We start from the raw sequence: 16,816 nt of genomic DNA on the forward strand, positions 1-16,816 counted from the left end.
GGAAGGAGGGAAATTGTGTTGCTAGTCACTAAATATGTGCCCGTGACACTCACAACTAGTTTATTCACAGCACTCAGAATGGCATGCCAGGATGGCGTGGGGATATTATCCAAAGAAACAAATATTATATGAATATTGGGGAAATACTTCAACAGAAGCATTATTCAGAAAAGATGTCGGATCCACACCTCACCACACTCCCCAAATAGGTAAACATTTCATTTACTGCTCAAGATTTAACAGCATGAAATACACAGCTGTGCTAAACCTCCCACAAAGGAAGCCTGTGTAATCACAGCGTCAGCAATTTTGCACATACCCTTGCATCTACAAACATTTTCTGCTGATGAAAGAGACAACATATCTGACCTTAAAGTTGCCAGTAGAAAATTGTGACTTTATGATTCACAAAGTGCTGATCCAAGTAGCTCAAAGAAAAACAGTTTCATAGCAAAGAGCAGTCTACATATTACTGTGGCAAATACAGTAGGGCCCCGCTTATACGGCGGGTTAGGGACCAGGCCCCTGCCGTAAAGAGGAACCCATTGACTTTAATGGGTCGCATCGCGTGAAAATGACACGAAAATGCTGCAAAACGGCAAAATCGGCTTTAAAATGGGGAATTTCCCGACTGAAAGCTGCCACATCAGCGGAACGCCGGAAAGCGGGGCCCTACTGTATGCATTTCCCATAAATGTGTTTGCTGGTTAACAGCAATGCAGGAGTAAGGGTGCATTTCCAGAAGGGAACTGGTGGGCAAAAGAGTGATGCTTAATCATGTTATTCTCCATCACAAAATGCTCCTCCCCAAAAGGGGCTTAATTTTGTTCTTAGACACAGCTATGGAAAAAGGTTAAGCATTCTCCTGTCAGCTGACCCTCCCTGTAAATGCACTCTGTACCGGTATCATCATGCATGCAAACATGGGTTTTCCAACATGTAGCTCTACCCTACACCTTAAAATACTGGCTTTGCTAGCACAGATATATAGTAGAATAAAGCTAAGTTTATATTTATTTTGGGGAAACACAGGACTGGTTCCAGGTATGTGGGAGCCCTCAGGTACAGTGGGCCCCTCACCACCAGCACCAGCGCCAGGCATGGTCACCTCCTCCCGCCACCCATCTGTCACTCTGGGGCCCTGCTGGCACTGCTACCACTTCCTCCTCAGATTTGCCCATCCCTTCAATGGCTGGAGGCTCCAGGTGCTCCACTGCGAGCCCTTCTGCAGCCACTGCCACCAGAAGCATGTTGGCCCCCATGGTAGGGGAACTTTGCTTCACAGACACTGTAGTCACAGCAATGTCTGCGAAGCAGTTTCCTGCGCTGAGGATGCTTCCGAGGGGACAGGGTCCAACAGGCTTGTGGTGGCGGTGACTGCGGAAGGACTCATGGCAGAGCACCTGGAGGCTCTGAAGGGAAAGGCAAGTGCTGAGGAGGACGAGCAGGTAGCGGGACCAGCAGACCCCACAGCAACAAAGACAGGAGGAGGTGACCCAGTGGTGAGGAGCCCCTGTGAGCTCCTGGGCCCTCAGGCCAGCGCTCCACCTGGCCACCTGCTAGCACTCGGCTTGGGGAAAGAGATAATTATGTATTATTATTTAATTTGTATCCCACCCTTCCTCCCAGCAGCAGCCCAGGGTGGCAAATGATGAAAGAAAACACCTATGGATCAAAAGGAGCCTTTCCCAAAAGTTTGTGAGCTTTGTCCCCAACAATACCCTGTTGTTTTTCCCTAATCATAGGTCAGACAGACTTGGAAAGGTTCACAACAGTCAAGCATAAGTTGTGGGCCCCAACCATTTTGTCCAGTGCACAGAACCACCATTGCAAGAGGCTTCCCATTTTATGTCAAACAATACCTGGTCTTGACATTTGGGACAGATCCACATGCCCTTGGGAATAGTTTTCAGGGGTGGGTCCAGACAGTCCAAGTGATACACACGTGAGCATGTGTCACACATCAGCAACTGCCCACTTTTCCTGCAAACACTGCAAAAATCTTCATGGATATCACCCTATAAAATTAATGGGAGGGGGGAAAGGGGAAAAGGAGAATCCATAAACTTTACAAATTTAATTCCAGTTCAAGGTAAAGCCCTATGTGAGTGAGGTCCCAAATATAGATGTCTTTTTTACAAGACACAAAAGGAAACCTACCAAAAGTTGTCTGATAATTAGTTCCACTTCCTTCAGATGAAAAATTACAAGAAATGTCTATTGTCACAGCTTCTTGAATTGACACCATCTCTACCCAATTTCAAAGTGCTGAGCATATGTTATTAAGAACTACATTTATCTTACACAAGTAAATATCAAAAAATGTAGGTGCAGGGTTAAATTTCCAGTAATCCAGAGTCTTAAAAGCATTTTTAGAATTCTGCAGCAGGCTCCATTCTTTACTGGGCCTTCTGGGTTCTCCAGCACGGTGACCCACAGGTGCCAGTTTTGTCCCCTATACTTTTTAACATTTACATGAAAATGCTGAGTGGGATCATACAGTGTTTTGGAGTGTGTTGTTATCAGTATGCTCCATTTCATCTTCTGCAAACGAGATGGTGGATATGCTGAACCAGTGCCTGGATGAGAACCAATAAACTGAGTCTTAATCCAGACAAGATTGAAATGCTGTTAATGGTTCTTCTGACCAGATGTGCGGTGCATGACTTGCTTTAGACAGGATCATGCTCACTCTGAAAGAAGAGGTTCAAAATCTGAGGGACCTCTTGGATTCACTGCTGTCACTTGAGGCACAGCTGGCCTTAGTAGTACAGAGTGCCTTCTACCAGCTTCAGCTGGTGGCCGAGCGATGTCCCTAACTGGCCAGGGATAACCTGGCTGCAGGAATCTATGTTCTGGGAATCTCAAGATTAGATCACTGTACTGTGCTTTAAGTGGGGCTGCTTTTGAAGGTGGCTTGAAAACTGCAGCTAGTGCAAAATGAGGCCACGTAATTGTTGACAGGTTCAATGCGAGCCAATCATATAACACTGATCTTGGTACAGCTGCACTGGCTGGCTGTTTCCCAGGCCAACATAAAGTGCTTTACAGTTCAGGACCAAATAGCTCTGGACCACCTCTTCTGATATGTGCCTACCTAGACCTTTTAGTCTTCACCTGAGGCCCTTCTCCTGGTGCCCCCTCTGAAGGAGGGGCTTTTGGTTGTGGTTCCCCATTTGTGGAATGCTCTCTCCTGTGAGGCCCACCTAGTGCCATCAAGAACCACCTTTGGGTTAAAACTTCTTCTACCAGACATTTGATGGATTATGACAAGTTGGTTGATGGCCTGTTGAAGGAAATGTTCTTGCTGCTGAAGTTTTTCTATTAAGTCTATTTATGAATTATTGGAAAAGTTTTATTGAAATGTATTTTTATATGTTATTACTGTTTAGTGTTTAACTTTTTGTAAGTCACTTGGAGACTTTTATAGTAAGTCAAATTCATCATAATCAACACTTAATTTTAAAAAAATCAAACACAAAGTATGAATATTCCAGTGCTGATGAGAAGGAGTACTCAGCCATGAACTAACACATAAACAAAGAATAAAAATTCATGAAATGGTTAGCTAAGATCGATGAGAAAGATTAACGGCAGTACTGTTTGCTGCTATTATATTTCTTTATTTTCAATGGCTATATGACCACACTGGAGTGATGAGCCTCTTAAAAACACCAAAACACCTGCACAGATATAGGGGCAGAAAATTATACCAGCTGTGACCAGGGATGTCATGGCCATTTACAAGTGCCTATGACATCTGTACAGCTACATTCCATGCCACATTCCAAATCACAACAGGAAAGCAAGATGTCAGGCCCCCCCACAAAATTAAAACTTATCATGATCTATGTGTTGGGAAGATGTGATATCCTTGGAACAGCATTGAGAAGGAAAGATGTCTGGATTTACCACATATGCATATTTACTGCACAATACAATGCTATGGATTGCAGCTTTGGCCCCTCAATGTGAGCATAAGCATAATTTCATCAGGGTTCTACCTCTTATTTATTTAATACATTTTATATAGCGCTTGATTATCATAAAACTTCAAAACGATTTATAATTTTTTTAAAAAAATTATCCAGTCTTTCCTAAGAATGTGCACTATTTAGCTTTAAGAAAACGCACTTAAAAGTATTTAGGCTTTACAGGTCATAATCCTTTCAATATTTTGGAAGTAAAATGCACTCGTTGCAAAATTTAAGTTAATGCACCACTTTGCCACAAGATTATTGTACCCTTGGTGTAGCACTGCAATAAATATATTTTAATTCTAATCCAGCAATAGCCACATTTGTTTCTGTTTTACTTAACCCAGGCCTTTTTACAGAACCAGACTAGAAAACACCTTCTTCTGCTGTGCAATGTCAACAGAGGCCTAGTTAATAGACTAGCTTTAATAGCAAAAACTTTTCAATTTTGCATGACTGATACTTTCCATTCCTTAACTATTCACTTAGGTAAATCCCAATGATGCAAAATTCTTAACAAGACCATTTAGATTCTTTTTAGCCTGTTTCCTCTGCCTTTACCATCTCATAGTTGCTCTTTCTATTTGTAGATCACTGCACAGAAGTGTACAAAGAGAAAAAGAACTAAAAAGAACAGAAATAAGGTAACAGAAAAGGGCCCAATACATGCATGTTGACCAACTGAGGGCTGCACTGACAACTTGCTATACTCGAGTCCCAATCTCTATAGCTTGCTTCAAATTTAGTACAGAAAGATAATATTTGAAAGAAATAGAGTTTTGCAGCCTCCTTAAAATATGCCATTCAATCAACCATATCAACTTGTGCCGTGGTAGGATTTGAATTATGCCAGATGTTTTCTACTGGATAACATGACATGCTAGTGCACCCATCTTTATTAAGAATATGAATTAAATGATGCCAGAGTACCAACCACTGTGGGAGGGAAATTACCTACAAATATTGGCTGTGGCTTAATCTTTGAAATCCAAGACTCTGCACTTTGATAGGAACATCTCTCCATTACTTCCTAAGGTTAATGCGCTATCCTGACTTCAGAATGTAATAATGCTTTGTTTTTGCAAATTCTATATATCAAATGACTGCTGATTCCAATGTTCAAATTATGGAGGGAGGGTAAGGGCAGGGAAGTCCTTAATGGAAACCCCAGGGCCCATCTCTCAATTCCCAATTTTTTTATTCAATCATACTTCTCCCTTAGTAGCCTTCTACAGAATAGTAGCACATAGAGTAAGGACTTTCATAAAAGGCAAGTGGGCTAGGTGATGTGAGCACTGCTGGATTCTATACAAATTTAACCTTTAATAATAAAGCCAGTTCCATGCTGACTGTTGATTCAACATAATTAAACTTTCATCTCTCTCTTGAACAGCTATTACTCAGACTTGAAAGGCTTTTCCCCCATGGTATTTTGTGATTGCACAGAGTGCAAACACAATAAAGGTTCCCCTAGTGGAGGATGGGGAACCTGTGGCCCTCCAGATGTTGCTGGACTACAGCTCCCATAATCCCTGACCACTAGCCATGCTAGCTGAAACCAATGAGAGTTGGGGTACAAAAACATTTGGAAGGGCACAGGCTGCCCATCCTTGCCCTAAGAGAGCCTGTTAAAGTGGAGCTGAAACCTACCAAGCATCTCATTTTGAAAAATTTATTCTCCAGATACTCTGGCAGTTAAAAGATATTCAGAAGCTTACAAGATCAGAAGGTTGTATCCAATTTTATCTCTCCATTCCATGGAGATCCTTTGCTCCTCCAGAGGTTTCCGTGAAAGGAAGGGAAGCAATATCCCTAATTCCCCATTTCTCCTGCAGGCCCCCTGCTCCCACAACCTGCGATGCTGGTCCAAAGGGTCCCCAACCTTTTGGATAAGACTAGAGAGGGTGTAGGGAATGCAGAGGAATCAGAAAAAAAATTGCCTGCTCCTATTCCATTCATGGAAGCTTATGCTGGATCAAAGAGTCTTCTGTGAGTGGAGGAACACAACTGAAAAGAACCCTGATTTATCAAGCAGCTTGAAATAGAAATTATCTGAAGAACCACATCACAGCAGTGAGATAGCAGGTGACTTTTTTGAGGAAGCGAATTCATGTGATGTGTGTTCATGTTTCGTGGACATTTAACACTCTAGGTTTGATAGTTGAAGGCTAATCTGAATTACATAATTACCAAAAGCTCAGAGATTATTAAAAAAATAAATGACAGACATCAACTGCAATGGCAATGAGCAAAAGCTCATTGTCCTATTGCTGTATTTAAAAGAAAAATGCAGTCAAGAATTTAGCAACTTTTCTCAAACTTGTTATAATCCTAAGGAAATAGTGTGCATGTATGTGCGTCTGCACGAACACACCATGCAATAAAATCAACAAGAAAGTCCTCTTTGGATCAATTTTCGCTACTGCCTTCTGATAATTTGGGAGATTCCACGAGTAATATAATACCAACAGAATGAATGACTATGCACTCTTACAGGAATATTGTATGTTAATATCATCTTTTGCAATACCTAACAGTGCAGAAAAGATAGTGAAGGTGTTGCCGATTTCGCTATTCTTGGCTGCTTCAACAATGAAGGTAGAGATACTGTTAAGTAAGTTAGATCTTCTAGCTGCTTATTTCATGAATGACATGTATAGCCTCTTAGCTCAGTAGCATAAAAAGCACATTAGAGGCACATCTACTGTGTTCCACCACAACATAAAAGTTACAAATATGTGTGTGTAAAATGTATTCATTAGTTGGGTCTTACAATCATGGAGCTATTTAAGATGAGGAAACACAAGTATAGAGAAATGATGAGACTTGACCAAGGTTGTGAGTTCAGAACTTCTAATGCCTCCTCACTGAGTAATTAAAAATTATCAAAAAAGAAGATACGGCGCTGCAGATCAGCTGAAGGTTAGATCAACTAAGCTGAGTGTTAGATCAATCAGCCTCCCTGGGCTCCTGCTGGGAGGAAGGGCAGGATATAAATCAAATAATAAATAAATAAACTTCAGCTCAACAACAGCCTTTGGTAAACTGGCAGAGTAGGCAATTTCGTTCATATACCAGAGAGATGCTTTCACAAAAGAGAAAACTTTTCCCCCAAGAAGTTAGGTATACAGAAATCTATAAAAGACAAGGAACTGCCAAGTGTCAGTGAAGTCAATAACTGCTATTAACTCTTTGACTCCAACGCTGCTGTGTCCAATTTATTGAGTTCCTTCTTACTTAATTGATTCAGTAACAATAATAATTTTTTCCTAAGGCTTCTACATGACAGGATCCATTCTCCTTCTGCCATTGCATTGCTAAAATACATCATATATGCACTCTCTTTATTTCACTGCATCATTCTTCCTGTGCATTTGGGAACAGAAAGGGCATATATTGAACATTCTGGCATATCCTATGGATGCCAGTGTACCAGTTAAAGTATATATCTATTACTCCAGAAGTGGTGGGGATAGGTACAAATGTAGGGGCCTGAAGAAGGGCGTCATCTTGTTACAGTTTACTATAAGAATAGTGCATCTAAAGAACCAAATTCTGAAGTTTCAGCATGGCTAGCTGTCCATGTTTCGTCAAGCAGCAAACCTTTCAGCAAGAATTACTTACGTCTGTGGAGCTGGGGCTGGGCAGGGACACAGGCAGAACAGTTGCGGGGAAAGTAAATGTGGTCTCTGTCTTTTCATTTTCAGGGGAGTCAGGATGACTGGATAGAGGGGATGTGGGGGTCAGAGCCCCAAACCCCAGCACCGTGTTGTATTTAGGTGGACGACCTACACATTAACAAAAGGGAACAAAAAAGGGGGAAAATAATCTTACATACCTTTGGCCAGTGCTCCTCATTGGCTAGCATGAAAAAAGTGATGTAGTACAGAGAAGAAGTTAGTATTATACTCACAAGTGAAAGAAAGCCAAGTAAAGAGTTTAATGTTATTTTTAAGACACTTAAAAGAAGAACTGGGCAAGGAAGGATGGTATCACTAAAGAGAAAATATGTATCTTCAGAAAGTCAAAGAGCACTATTCCTGATATATCTATACCACTGCACTATTTCATGTCTGGAACATTTAACACTTCTCTCACCCCAAATTACAATGACAAAGAAAAGCTGCCATGATTTCTACCACTTTGATTTATCAGGATACTTCCATCAAACTATTATGAGATGGTACCTACCTACCAATTGTCTTTACTGTCTTTATAAAGACAATAAAAAAATACCAACACTAGAACCCTTTTTCTAAGCCTCCTTTCCCCTCTAGAGATTTGGCAACCCCAAGTATCATTTGGAAATTATGTATAATTTTGTCATTTGGGCAAAAATTTAGAGGCTGGAATATTTTAAATTGTATTTACGTTTTAATAGCTTCTTAAAAACTATAAATCATTCTGAGTGAGCCTAAGGTGAAATATATATTTAAATATCACCTTTGTGCTAAGAAAAACTCATAGCATTTCACAAATGCCCAAAGAAAACTATGGCCTAACCCAACAACCCCACCAAATTTCTATCAGAGATGGAGCTGTACAATAGCCTAGCTGGGAGCAAGTCTCAACAAAGCAAATCTGCAAGTATGAAGAGGCTTTTTTAAAAAAAAAAAACTATCTTCTTGACTGTAGGAAAATATAACTTAAAATGTGCTATGATTCAAAGTGAAATCACAACACTATAGGAGATGCTAATCTTTAATTTTTATATTACCACTACTCTGATGATTGATGACAGGCATATGCTCAGAGAGGAAAAAATCATAAAGATATTTAAGCAGTCAATAAGCAAAGCTAGAGACTGAGAAGAGACAGGAATGAAGAATTAAACATACATAGGAATCATATTCAGTAAGCGACACTCAACAACTGTGGTGGAAAGTGGCACTGAAGGCCAACACCCTCTGTATAGTAAGAGCCACAATGCCAATCGCAGTGCAAAAACCCAACTTGTCCAATTTTGCTTCAGGCCAGAATCAAATAAGGCAAGGAAAGAAGGGCTCATCTGAACATTTGATCTCCTGGGCAAATACACTAGCAGCTGAACTGATCAGTTACAGTGGCAATTTGGGGAAAAGGAAAGACTGCTCAATGTAAATTGAGATGCGACTATCTTATTTCCAAGATGCCAAAAGATGCCAAAGACTAAAAGATTTTTCAAGCACTATCATTTTAGGCAAGATTCAAATCAATGGGCTAAATATAAAAAGTCAATGTACTCTACTGAAACTACTGAGCTATCCAATAACTCACTAAAACTCTCGTGGCATGCACACACTCATCCTACTACATATACAGTGACTTAAATTTATATTTTGATATTTGAAATATGAAGTATTTGAAGGATGCTTTCAAAATCACCCATTACATATTATATACCTTATCAGCACTTGTTTTTGAACATTAAGAGCAGGAGTGAGAAAGTATTAGAAAGCAGTACAGTAAGTCTGGGCCAGATGTGCATTTAGTGCTCACCACTGATATTTAGCACTGCACGGAATTAATCTCAAAGCCGAATTCAGTTCTACCATGCAACTGGATGGCTCTAAGGGCACAGCAACCACCACACTATATCAGGTCAATAGTAACTGGTCTCAGACACAAAATCTAATTGCTTGATGATGTTTTAGCAGCACAAAGTATTCATAGTATAATACCTCTCCGATTCCTGGCCATCAACCTGTATCTTCTGGTGATCTTAGTGGCACCCAAAGCTTTAGGAATTGACCTACCCTCTTTTGAACTCAACAATACTGATAGCTATTGCTACCTACTGAAGAAGAGAGCTGAATCTCAAAACTCAAAAAGTATAAATCATCTGCTTCTTGGTTCAGAAAGCACTTAAAGGTTCAAGATGAAAGGTGAATGCAAAAAACTTCCCTCCTCAAGGCAAAGTATTTTTGAGAAGTATATAATTCTAACAGTTCACACCATTCCAAATTCAATTTAGCTCTCTTTCCTTTAATAGTAGATATATGATTCAATGTGGAACCAGTGCAGTTTATATCATCAGGGATAAAGCAGATGTCCTCTCTTCTTGTCTTGTTCAACGTGCTGACTACTCCATGTTCTGCGGCATTTGCCTTTAGTTTCCCATGGGGAATTTCTAAAATTATTGAGTAGGATCTGGGAGACTAGGGTTCAAATTTCCACTCAGCCTTGAGTGACCTTGGGACAGTAACTATCTCTCAGCCTAGCCTATCTCACAGGATTGTTGTGAAGATAAAAATAGGGAGGAGAACCATGTATGCTACCTTGAGCTCTTAGGAGGAATAGTGGAGGACAAATGTAATAATAAATAAACAAAATTAATTTCAAAACTGTCTTATATACAGTTTACCAAAGTTTTCCATTTGCAATATTTTCCCACCCTTAACAGTTTACAGAAGTGTACTAGGTACATCCACATTGATTTGAATCATAAGGCAAAAATGAATCCTAATATGAGCATGCCACTGAATCTGGATGCCTTTTCCCATAGTATTTTAATCAATGTTCATCTGTGCTGGCACAAATTAGTAACCTGTAAGCATAGGAGAGGGGGAAGATATGCAAACTGAAAACTGTGGCAAACTTCATGTGTAGCAGCCTGAACAATGTCTGTAGATTTAAAACAAAAGAATGGCAGATCATTAGTGCCACTTCACAATAAAGATCATTAATTTGGAACCTCAAACTACCAGAAGAAAACTGGGTAGGAAGAATTTTAAAGCATCCCTATAATAGTTGTAGGAATACCGTGGCTGCCATTCTGTTTCATTAAAGGTCGAGTAACTCACCTTTCAAAGAAATCTGGACATTTTCTTAATAGAGCAGAGATTAATTCCATAAACAGAAAGCCAAACACAGGACCAAATTGTCTCGTTAAAGCCAAATGTACTTAGCCACAGAAAAGGAAAGGGCCTCAAAATGAGAGCTCAGTTACCACACTGGCTTCTCCCGTCTGACTGAAAGCTAAGTCTATCAATTCACTAACAGGCAAAAAAAAACCCTTGCGGTTTAAGAATGTACCTATAGTCAACAGATATTTCTATATAAAAAGCAGGGAAATTGGGCAGCTATAGTGAATGCACCAGGGGAGCAGGAGACCTGGCCTCCTCTCTGAGATATTGGACTGCCCTGCACATTTGTAAAAATGCAAACTCAATTTGGGTTGGTCTTTCACAGTCCAATCCACTTCCTGTGTAGCTTGGAAGAATTTGGTAGCATGGGCCTCTCAGGATATGGTGAGTGATGGCAACATCTGAAATCAGCCCAAACAACAGAAACAAGACATGTGCTGTGCTGATCTTGTTTTAGCAGGAAGCAACAATACTAAGAACATTAGATAGTAACTTTAAATATGTTTGATTTACTTTGCAATTTGGGCAGGAGAGAAGGAAGAGGGGAGGGGAAGGAGGGGAGGAGGGGAGGGGAGGAGGGGGAGGGGAAAGGCAGGCCTGATCATTTGCATGCTTATTGAGTTCAATGGGATTTAGTCCTGTGCAATCATGCTTAGAATAAGTAAAAATGACCATGGAGGAGGGGGAGGGGACAGGAAGGGGGAGGGGACAGGAAGGGGGAGGGGACAGGAAGGGGGAGGAGGAAGGGAGGGGAAGGGAAAGGAAGGGCAGGAGGGAAGGGCAAAGGAAGGGAGAGGGAAAGGGCAAAAGGGAGGAGATAAGAGGAAGGAGGAGGGAAGGGCAGGATTGATCATTTGCATGCTTTTTGAATTCAATGGGATTTACTTCTGTACAATCATGCTTAAGATAGGTGAAACTGATCTGGGGAAGGCAATGGTGTAGTCATCCAGAGTCTTATGGGGTCTTACACCCCATACTTTTTTGGGAGCAGGATCCCAATGTCTCCAGTATCCTATGAGCCAATCAGATTGAACGGGGAGTATCTTCTTCTAACATGCTCTAACTTCTAACATGCTCCCCTTTCGTGCTGATTGGAGCCAATCAGAGTAGAAGAAGGTGAGTCAGCCACTGAGAAGACGTTTTTCAGTAACTTACAACCTCCCCTTTCATGCTTATTGGCTCCTAGGGACATCCATTATTGTGGGAGAAAGCATTAACAGGGATCTCATTCTCAACCCAGCAGCAAAAGAAAGAGGGAGGGGTGTGGCTGTGACTAGGGACACTGCACTTCTGAATTGGCCACTACACTACTGGGGGAGGGGAGTACAGGGAGGGAGGAAGGGGGAGCGGATTAGGTGGGTAGGCATTGGGCAGAGGGAAAGTCCCTTTCCTTTCCAAGAGGGAAACACTGTCAGTATCATTGTTTTTCAGGGTTTCCCCCACCTTTTTACTATACAGCAGGCACATGTGGTCTCCCACCCAAATTTAAACCAAAGCTGTCCCTGGCCACATCCACATCAGACCTTTATTTCACTTTAGACAGTCATGGCTTCCCCCAAAGAATCCTGGGAAGTGTAGTTTGTGAAAGGTGCTGAGAGTTGCTAGGTGAGGCCCTATTCCCCTCACACAGCTACAATCCCCAGAAGTGGAGCTGACTGTTAAACCATTTTGGCCACTGGAGCTCTGTCAGGGGAACAGGAGTCTCCTAACAACTCTCAACACCCTTCACAAACTACACTTCTCAGGATTCTTTAGGGGAAGCCATGACCGTCTAATGTGAAATAAACGTCTGGTGTGGGTGTGGCCACCTGATTAGCCAAGTCCAACAGCTGTGAATCTGGCTTTTAGAAAGCTGACGGATCTTACTGAGCATGCCCGGCCCTGTAATAGACTTCAATGTTAAATTTCTTAAATTAAACAGTCAGGCCTTTTTTTTTAACTTTTAAACTGCAGAAGATGATGGTCAGTGTATGGGGCAATGTCAGTAGTAGGATTACAGGTACTCTGTAAACATAGCTGATTTTTAATTAATTTCAACAAACTATGAGACCACTTACAGAAAAAAGTCCAACAGGGGTCTGGATTTTTTTCCTCATTTTACACTTTGGAATCTCAATTCTCTGACTGTTTTGTGTATTGCCATGAAAACTGAGACGGTTGGTAAGCAAGCATTTCTGAGTTCAGGACTATATGTTTTGAAATGAGCTTATGGGAAGCAGCAGAATGGCATGGGGGTATATTTTCAATTTAACACTGCAGAATGCAAAAAATCCATGCTGCCTATGGTATATAGCCACTCTCATGGCTGTATAATCTGTATTGGGAATTTCTACTGGTCCAAGACAGTTTTCACACATAGAAATTTCTCCTTTTTAAATCCATTCCAGGTCACATTCAAAGTCTAACCAAACAGGATGCTTCTGTAGATCAGCTGCCTTTCAGGGCTACTTAATACCTACTACGTGTATTCAGAACCAAGAAACTATTTTCTATATTGTTTTATTTCAATCCAATAGAAAGGGAAATAAGCATTCAGGATGGTGTTATCATTAGAAATCTACCTCGTTTACGTGTCCCAGGATGCATTGTGCTGTTCAGGTATGTGACTGCACTCTTCTTGCGCTTTACAGAATAAAAGAACAAAGTAGTTAGCATACTAATTTGGCAAATGAAAGCTGTATCTACATGCAAGCACGCGCGCACACACACACATAGAGTAACTATACAAAAATCTGGATGTACTATGCACAATCCAAAGGAAGTACATATGCAGTAAGTGCCATTGAAACACACAGGCTTTTGCACTTAAAAAAGTTGCTGTACTTCTACAAATCTCAATAAGGTTCAAATGTGGTTTCTTTATATTGTGTCCACTGTGTTAGAATACAACCCTCTAGAAAGGCTAGCCTTTCATACAAATATGGGTATCTGGGGAAAGCAGCAGGAGGTGCAGAAGCTGATCCCAGCTGCAATGAGAGAGTAATTTAATGCCCAGTCTAATCAGTCCAAAGAAGAAAAAAAGGGTGGGGGGATATGAAGGAAAGGAAGTATAAAGCAGGAAACCTTTTTCCATTTATTTATTGTACTTCATGCTGTTGTACTGGCTGGGCTCTCTTAAGCTATGACAGCCCCCTTGCCTAGCTGGTCATGTGATAGTTTTCATATACCTAGCAAGCAAAAGCAACAAGCAAAATTCTTTTCAGCAAGTTATTAATTTATTTTATAAGCAAGAAATTTGATACCTCGGGCTCAAAAACAGCTCCACTGTACACTGGATTTGCTGTTGTTCTTCGTTTTCTTTCTTGTCTCTTACTCTGTATTTCTTGAAAAAAGAAGTATTGAGGTTAGAAATAAAAGTATTTGTAAAGGGCATAAAGACCTCACCTATAGCATGAGCAAGTTAGCAGTGAGCAATAATGGTTTCTGATATGCTCTGTGCAAACTTAATTCTGTCATTTAAGCATACGGTACAAGTAATAAAGGCAAAGGGCAATACAGTCAGAAACCGAGCAGCACAGAGATGTTTGAAGATCTATTTATTTACTCTATTTGTATGCCAACCTCCCTCAGTGCAATGAACCAAAGGTGGATTACAACAACTTCATAACAAAATATTGTATGTAAACTTAAAAAAAATACACATACCAGTAAGAACAATAACATGGTCAATCATAAAATATATTTAAATCAGGGGTGGGGAATCTCCAAGCCATGGGAGGCTTTTTCCCTAAAATCCATGTCCACCTGCCCCACACCTGACATCATATGTGTCTCCAGGTAAGGGGCTGGTAGAGACATGTCTGCCAATGTACAATCAAAAGCCTTAGTGCATTAGCAAGGGAAGCCTACTGTCGCAACCAATCAGCTGACTGGTGATGAGAGAAAGGCTGCTGGGATTGCCTGCGATACTGAGTCACCCAGAGCAAACTGTGGTAGCACAGCCAGCCCCTGCCCAAGGTGGGGCAGTGAAACTCCAGTGCGCTTCAAGTAGCTTGCTGAATTGGCTGCATGGCCAAGTTCCCCATGAGAAACTCGGTCATGCAGGTAATCTCTTCAGAAAGTAGACTTGCAGTCTCAAGCCAGGTGGATCACCTGTGCAACCAAGTTCATTACGCAGCTGATCCCTGCAGAAAATTGGCTTGGAGTCACCACCTTTCAGCTGACAGGCAGTAACTTCAAGCTTCACTCATCTTGGATTTTCTTTTGTAGCCTAGTTTGCCATGCTACAAACAGAAAATGCGTTACCTGGCATCATTGTGATGTCAGATGAGTGACAGGTAGGGAGACACCTCACCCCTCACCCACCTGTCAAAGTGGCTGCTGGGGTTATAGAAACCCAGAATCCGGTCCGGATTCATTTCCCCACCCCTGATTTAAACAATGTCTCATTCATAGTGTTAATAGATTAACGAAATTAAGTTGTTGGAACAATTGTACTTTAGCAGTTCTGATATTTAATAAACCACATTTATGGCCCTAGAGTCTTAGTCAAAAACCTAAAAATCAGATTAGCATTTAAGATCCCTAGTCATTCATTTGTTCAGGTAACAACCCTTTCAATTCCAAACCTTGAACAGAAATTATTTTTTAAAAATTGTTGAGATTTTACACTCTAATATATGGGGAAGAATGTACTCCAAAATATTTGAACCTTTTACTTCAATTCCAGAGCTCAGGAATAATTTAAACTTGTTTACTTGGAAGGAAGTCCCATAAAGGTACATAGAATTTATTCCTTGAAACTGCAAAGATTGCAGCTCTAGTTATTTTTCTTACCTTCTAGATGGTCATGTGTAACCAGTCCAAGAGATACCATGAAGGCAAGTTTCTGTATCAGCAAAGGGAAAAAATCCACTCACAATTATAAGAGGAACGAAACCGATACTGAAATGATAGTAACTTATTCAATATAAATTGTATTATTGTTTAATTCTTCAACAACATGCATCGCCTATACATCTCAAATAGACATTTCATAAAACAAAGTAAGCAGCACTAACTATGTATCTTTATATAACTCACATATCTCTTTGTTCCAACAGGAGGAACGGCAAGCTCAGCTCTGTCTATCTATGAGACTGCAGAACGCTCCACACATTACACAGCAGTCTTTTTGCAACAGGAACGTTGGTGTTTTATACTCAAACTCAACGGTTGGACAACATATATGCAGCAATGTGAATCCTAAATACTCATGTATATGCATGTGGAAGCCCTGATTAGGCCAGAGTTCCCAGACGCATGGACTTGGGAGTTAAAAGATGTACAGGCACAAGTGTGTTAGCCACACTGTACACTGCTGCACAGAAATACCAATAACACCAGCAGCACATGTAACTGCTGAATTACATCAAGAGATTCAATGCTATCATTTGCGGACTGATCCGAGACAAAGGATTTTTAGCACATTGTACAAATTAACTGGCTTACCAATGCTTGGATGTCTGTATTATGAACAACTGTTTTGTGAATTACCACTGTTAAATACTTATCAGTGTCTATACTTTTCTGCACTTCAACTTCCTCTGACCTCATTCTTTGCAAATCTCCTCTACTCCAAACCCAACATTTTAATTGCTACACACAGTCTTAGCTCTTCATTGCCCATCCATAACTAATTAATTTGAAAAATAAAAAAACTTTCTTACATAAACTTGCATGACTATCAGTTAATAGACTTTATGAAAATGAAAAGAGTACAGTAATTAGAATTATGAAAGTCACAAAAATTCTCCAAAAGTTTACACAAAACCTGAAAATAGAGACTCCTTCCCAACACAATGCGTAAAATAAGGATTTCCAAACTGTTCAGGTGATTGCTACATAAACTGTTTGCTCTGAACATCATTGGTATGGAGTACTGGCACCTCTCTTTTTTTTGGTCACCCATGTAAACATTTCATGCTAGCACTCAACATTTTTATCAAGGAATGAGTACCGGCACCTCATTTTTTTACCAAAAAAAGCAGCACTGGTTATATGTATCTATTTTAA

The 16,816-nt window shown here is 40.6% G+C and overlaps 2 protein-coding genes across 18 annotated transcripts in view; one reads left to right on the top strand and one right to left on the bottom strand.

Annotated features, from left to right (window-relative positions):
- The window catches only part of LARGE2 (LARGE xylosyl- and glucuronyltransferase 2), a 96,316-nt gene extending 79,888 nt beyond the window's left edge, over positions 1-16,428 (top strand). For 15 of the 16 annotated variants that reach the window (XR_009760659.1, XR_009760671.1, XR_009760676.1 and 12 more), the window contains 4 exons: positions 71-209; positions 4,568-4,621; positions 13,210-13,420; positions 15,865-16,428. The gene's annotated coding sequence lies outside the window, so the exon portion shown is untranslated. The remainder of the gene's footprint in view (positions 1-70; positions 210-4,567; positions 4,622-13,209; positions 13,421-15,864) is intronic. The other variant, XR_009760661.1, reaches the window with a different exon arrangement.
- PHF21A (PHD finger protein 21A) overlaps positions 1-16,816 on the bottom strand; it is a 218,683-nt gene that overhangs the window by 3,001 nt on the left and 198,866 nt on the right. For both annotated transcript variants that reach the window (XM_061610864.1, XM_061610865.1), the window contains 5 exons: positions 15,599-15,650; positions 14,065-14,144; positions 13,384-13,444; positions 7,602-7,765; positions 1,863-2,018 (listed from right to left, as the gene is read on the bottom strand). In XM_061610864.1, the coding sequence (XP_061466848.1) occupies positions 1,863-2,018; positions 7,602-7,765; positions 13,384-13,444; positions 14,065-14,144; positions 15,599-15,650 (513 nt within the window). The remainder of the gene's footprint in view (positions 1-1,862; positions 2,019-7,601; positions 7,766-13,383; positions 13,445-14,064; positions 14,145-15,598; positions 15,651-16,816) is intronic.

This window comes from Rhineura floridana, chromosome 2 (genome assembly GCF_030035675.1).
Source record: "Rhineura floridana isolate rRhiFlo1 chromosome 2, rRhiFlo1.hap2, whole genome shotgun sequence".
Classification (NCBI taxonomy): Eukaryota; Metazoa; Chordata; class Lepidosauria; order Squamata; family Rhineuridae; genus Rhineura; species Rhineura floridana.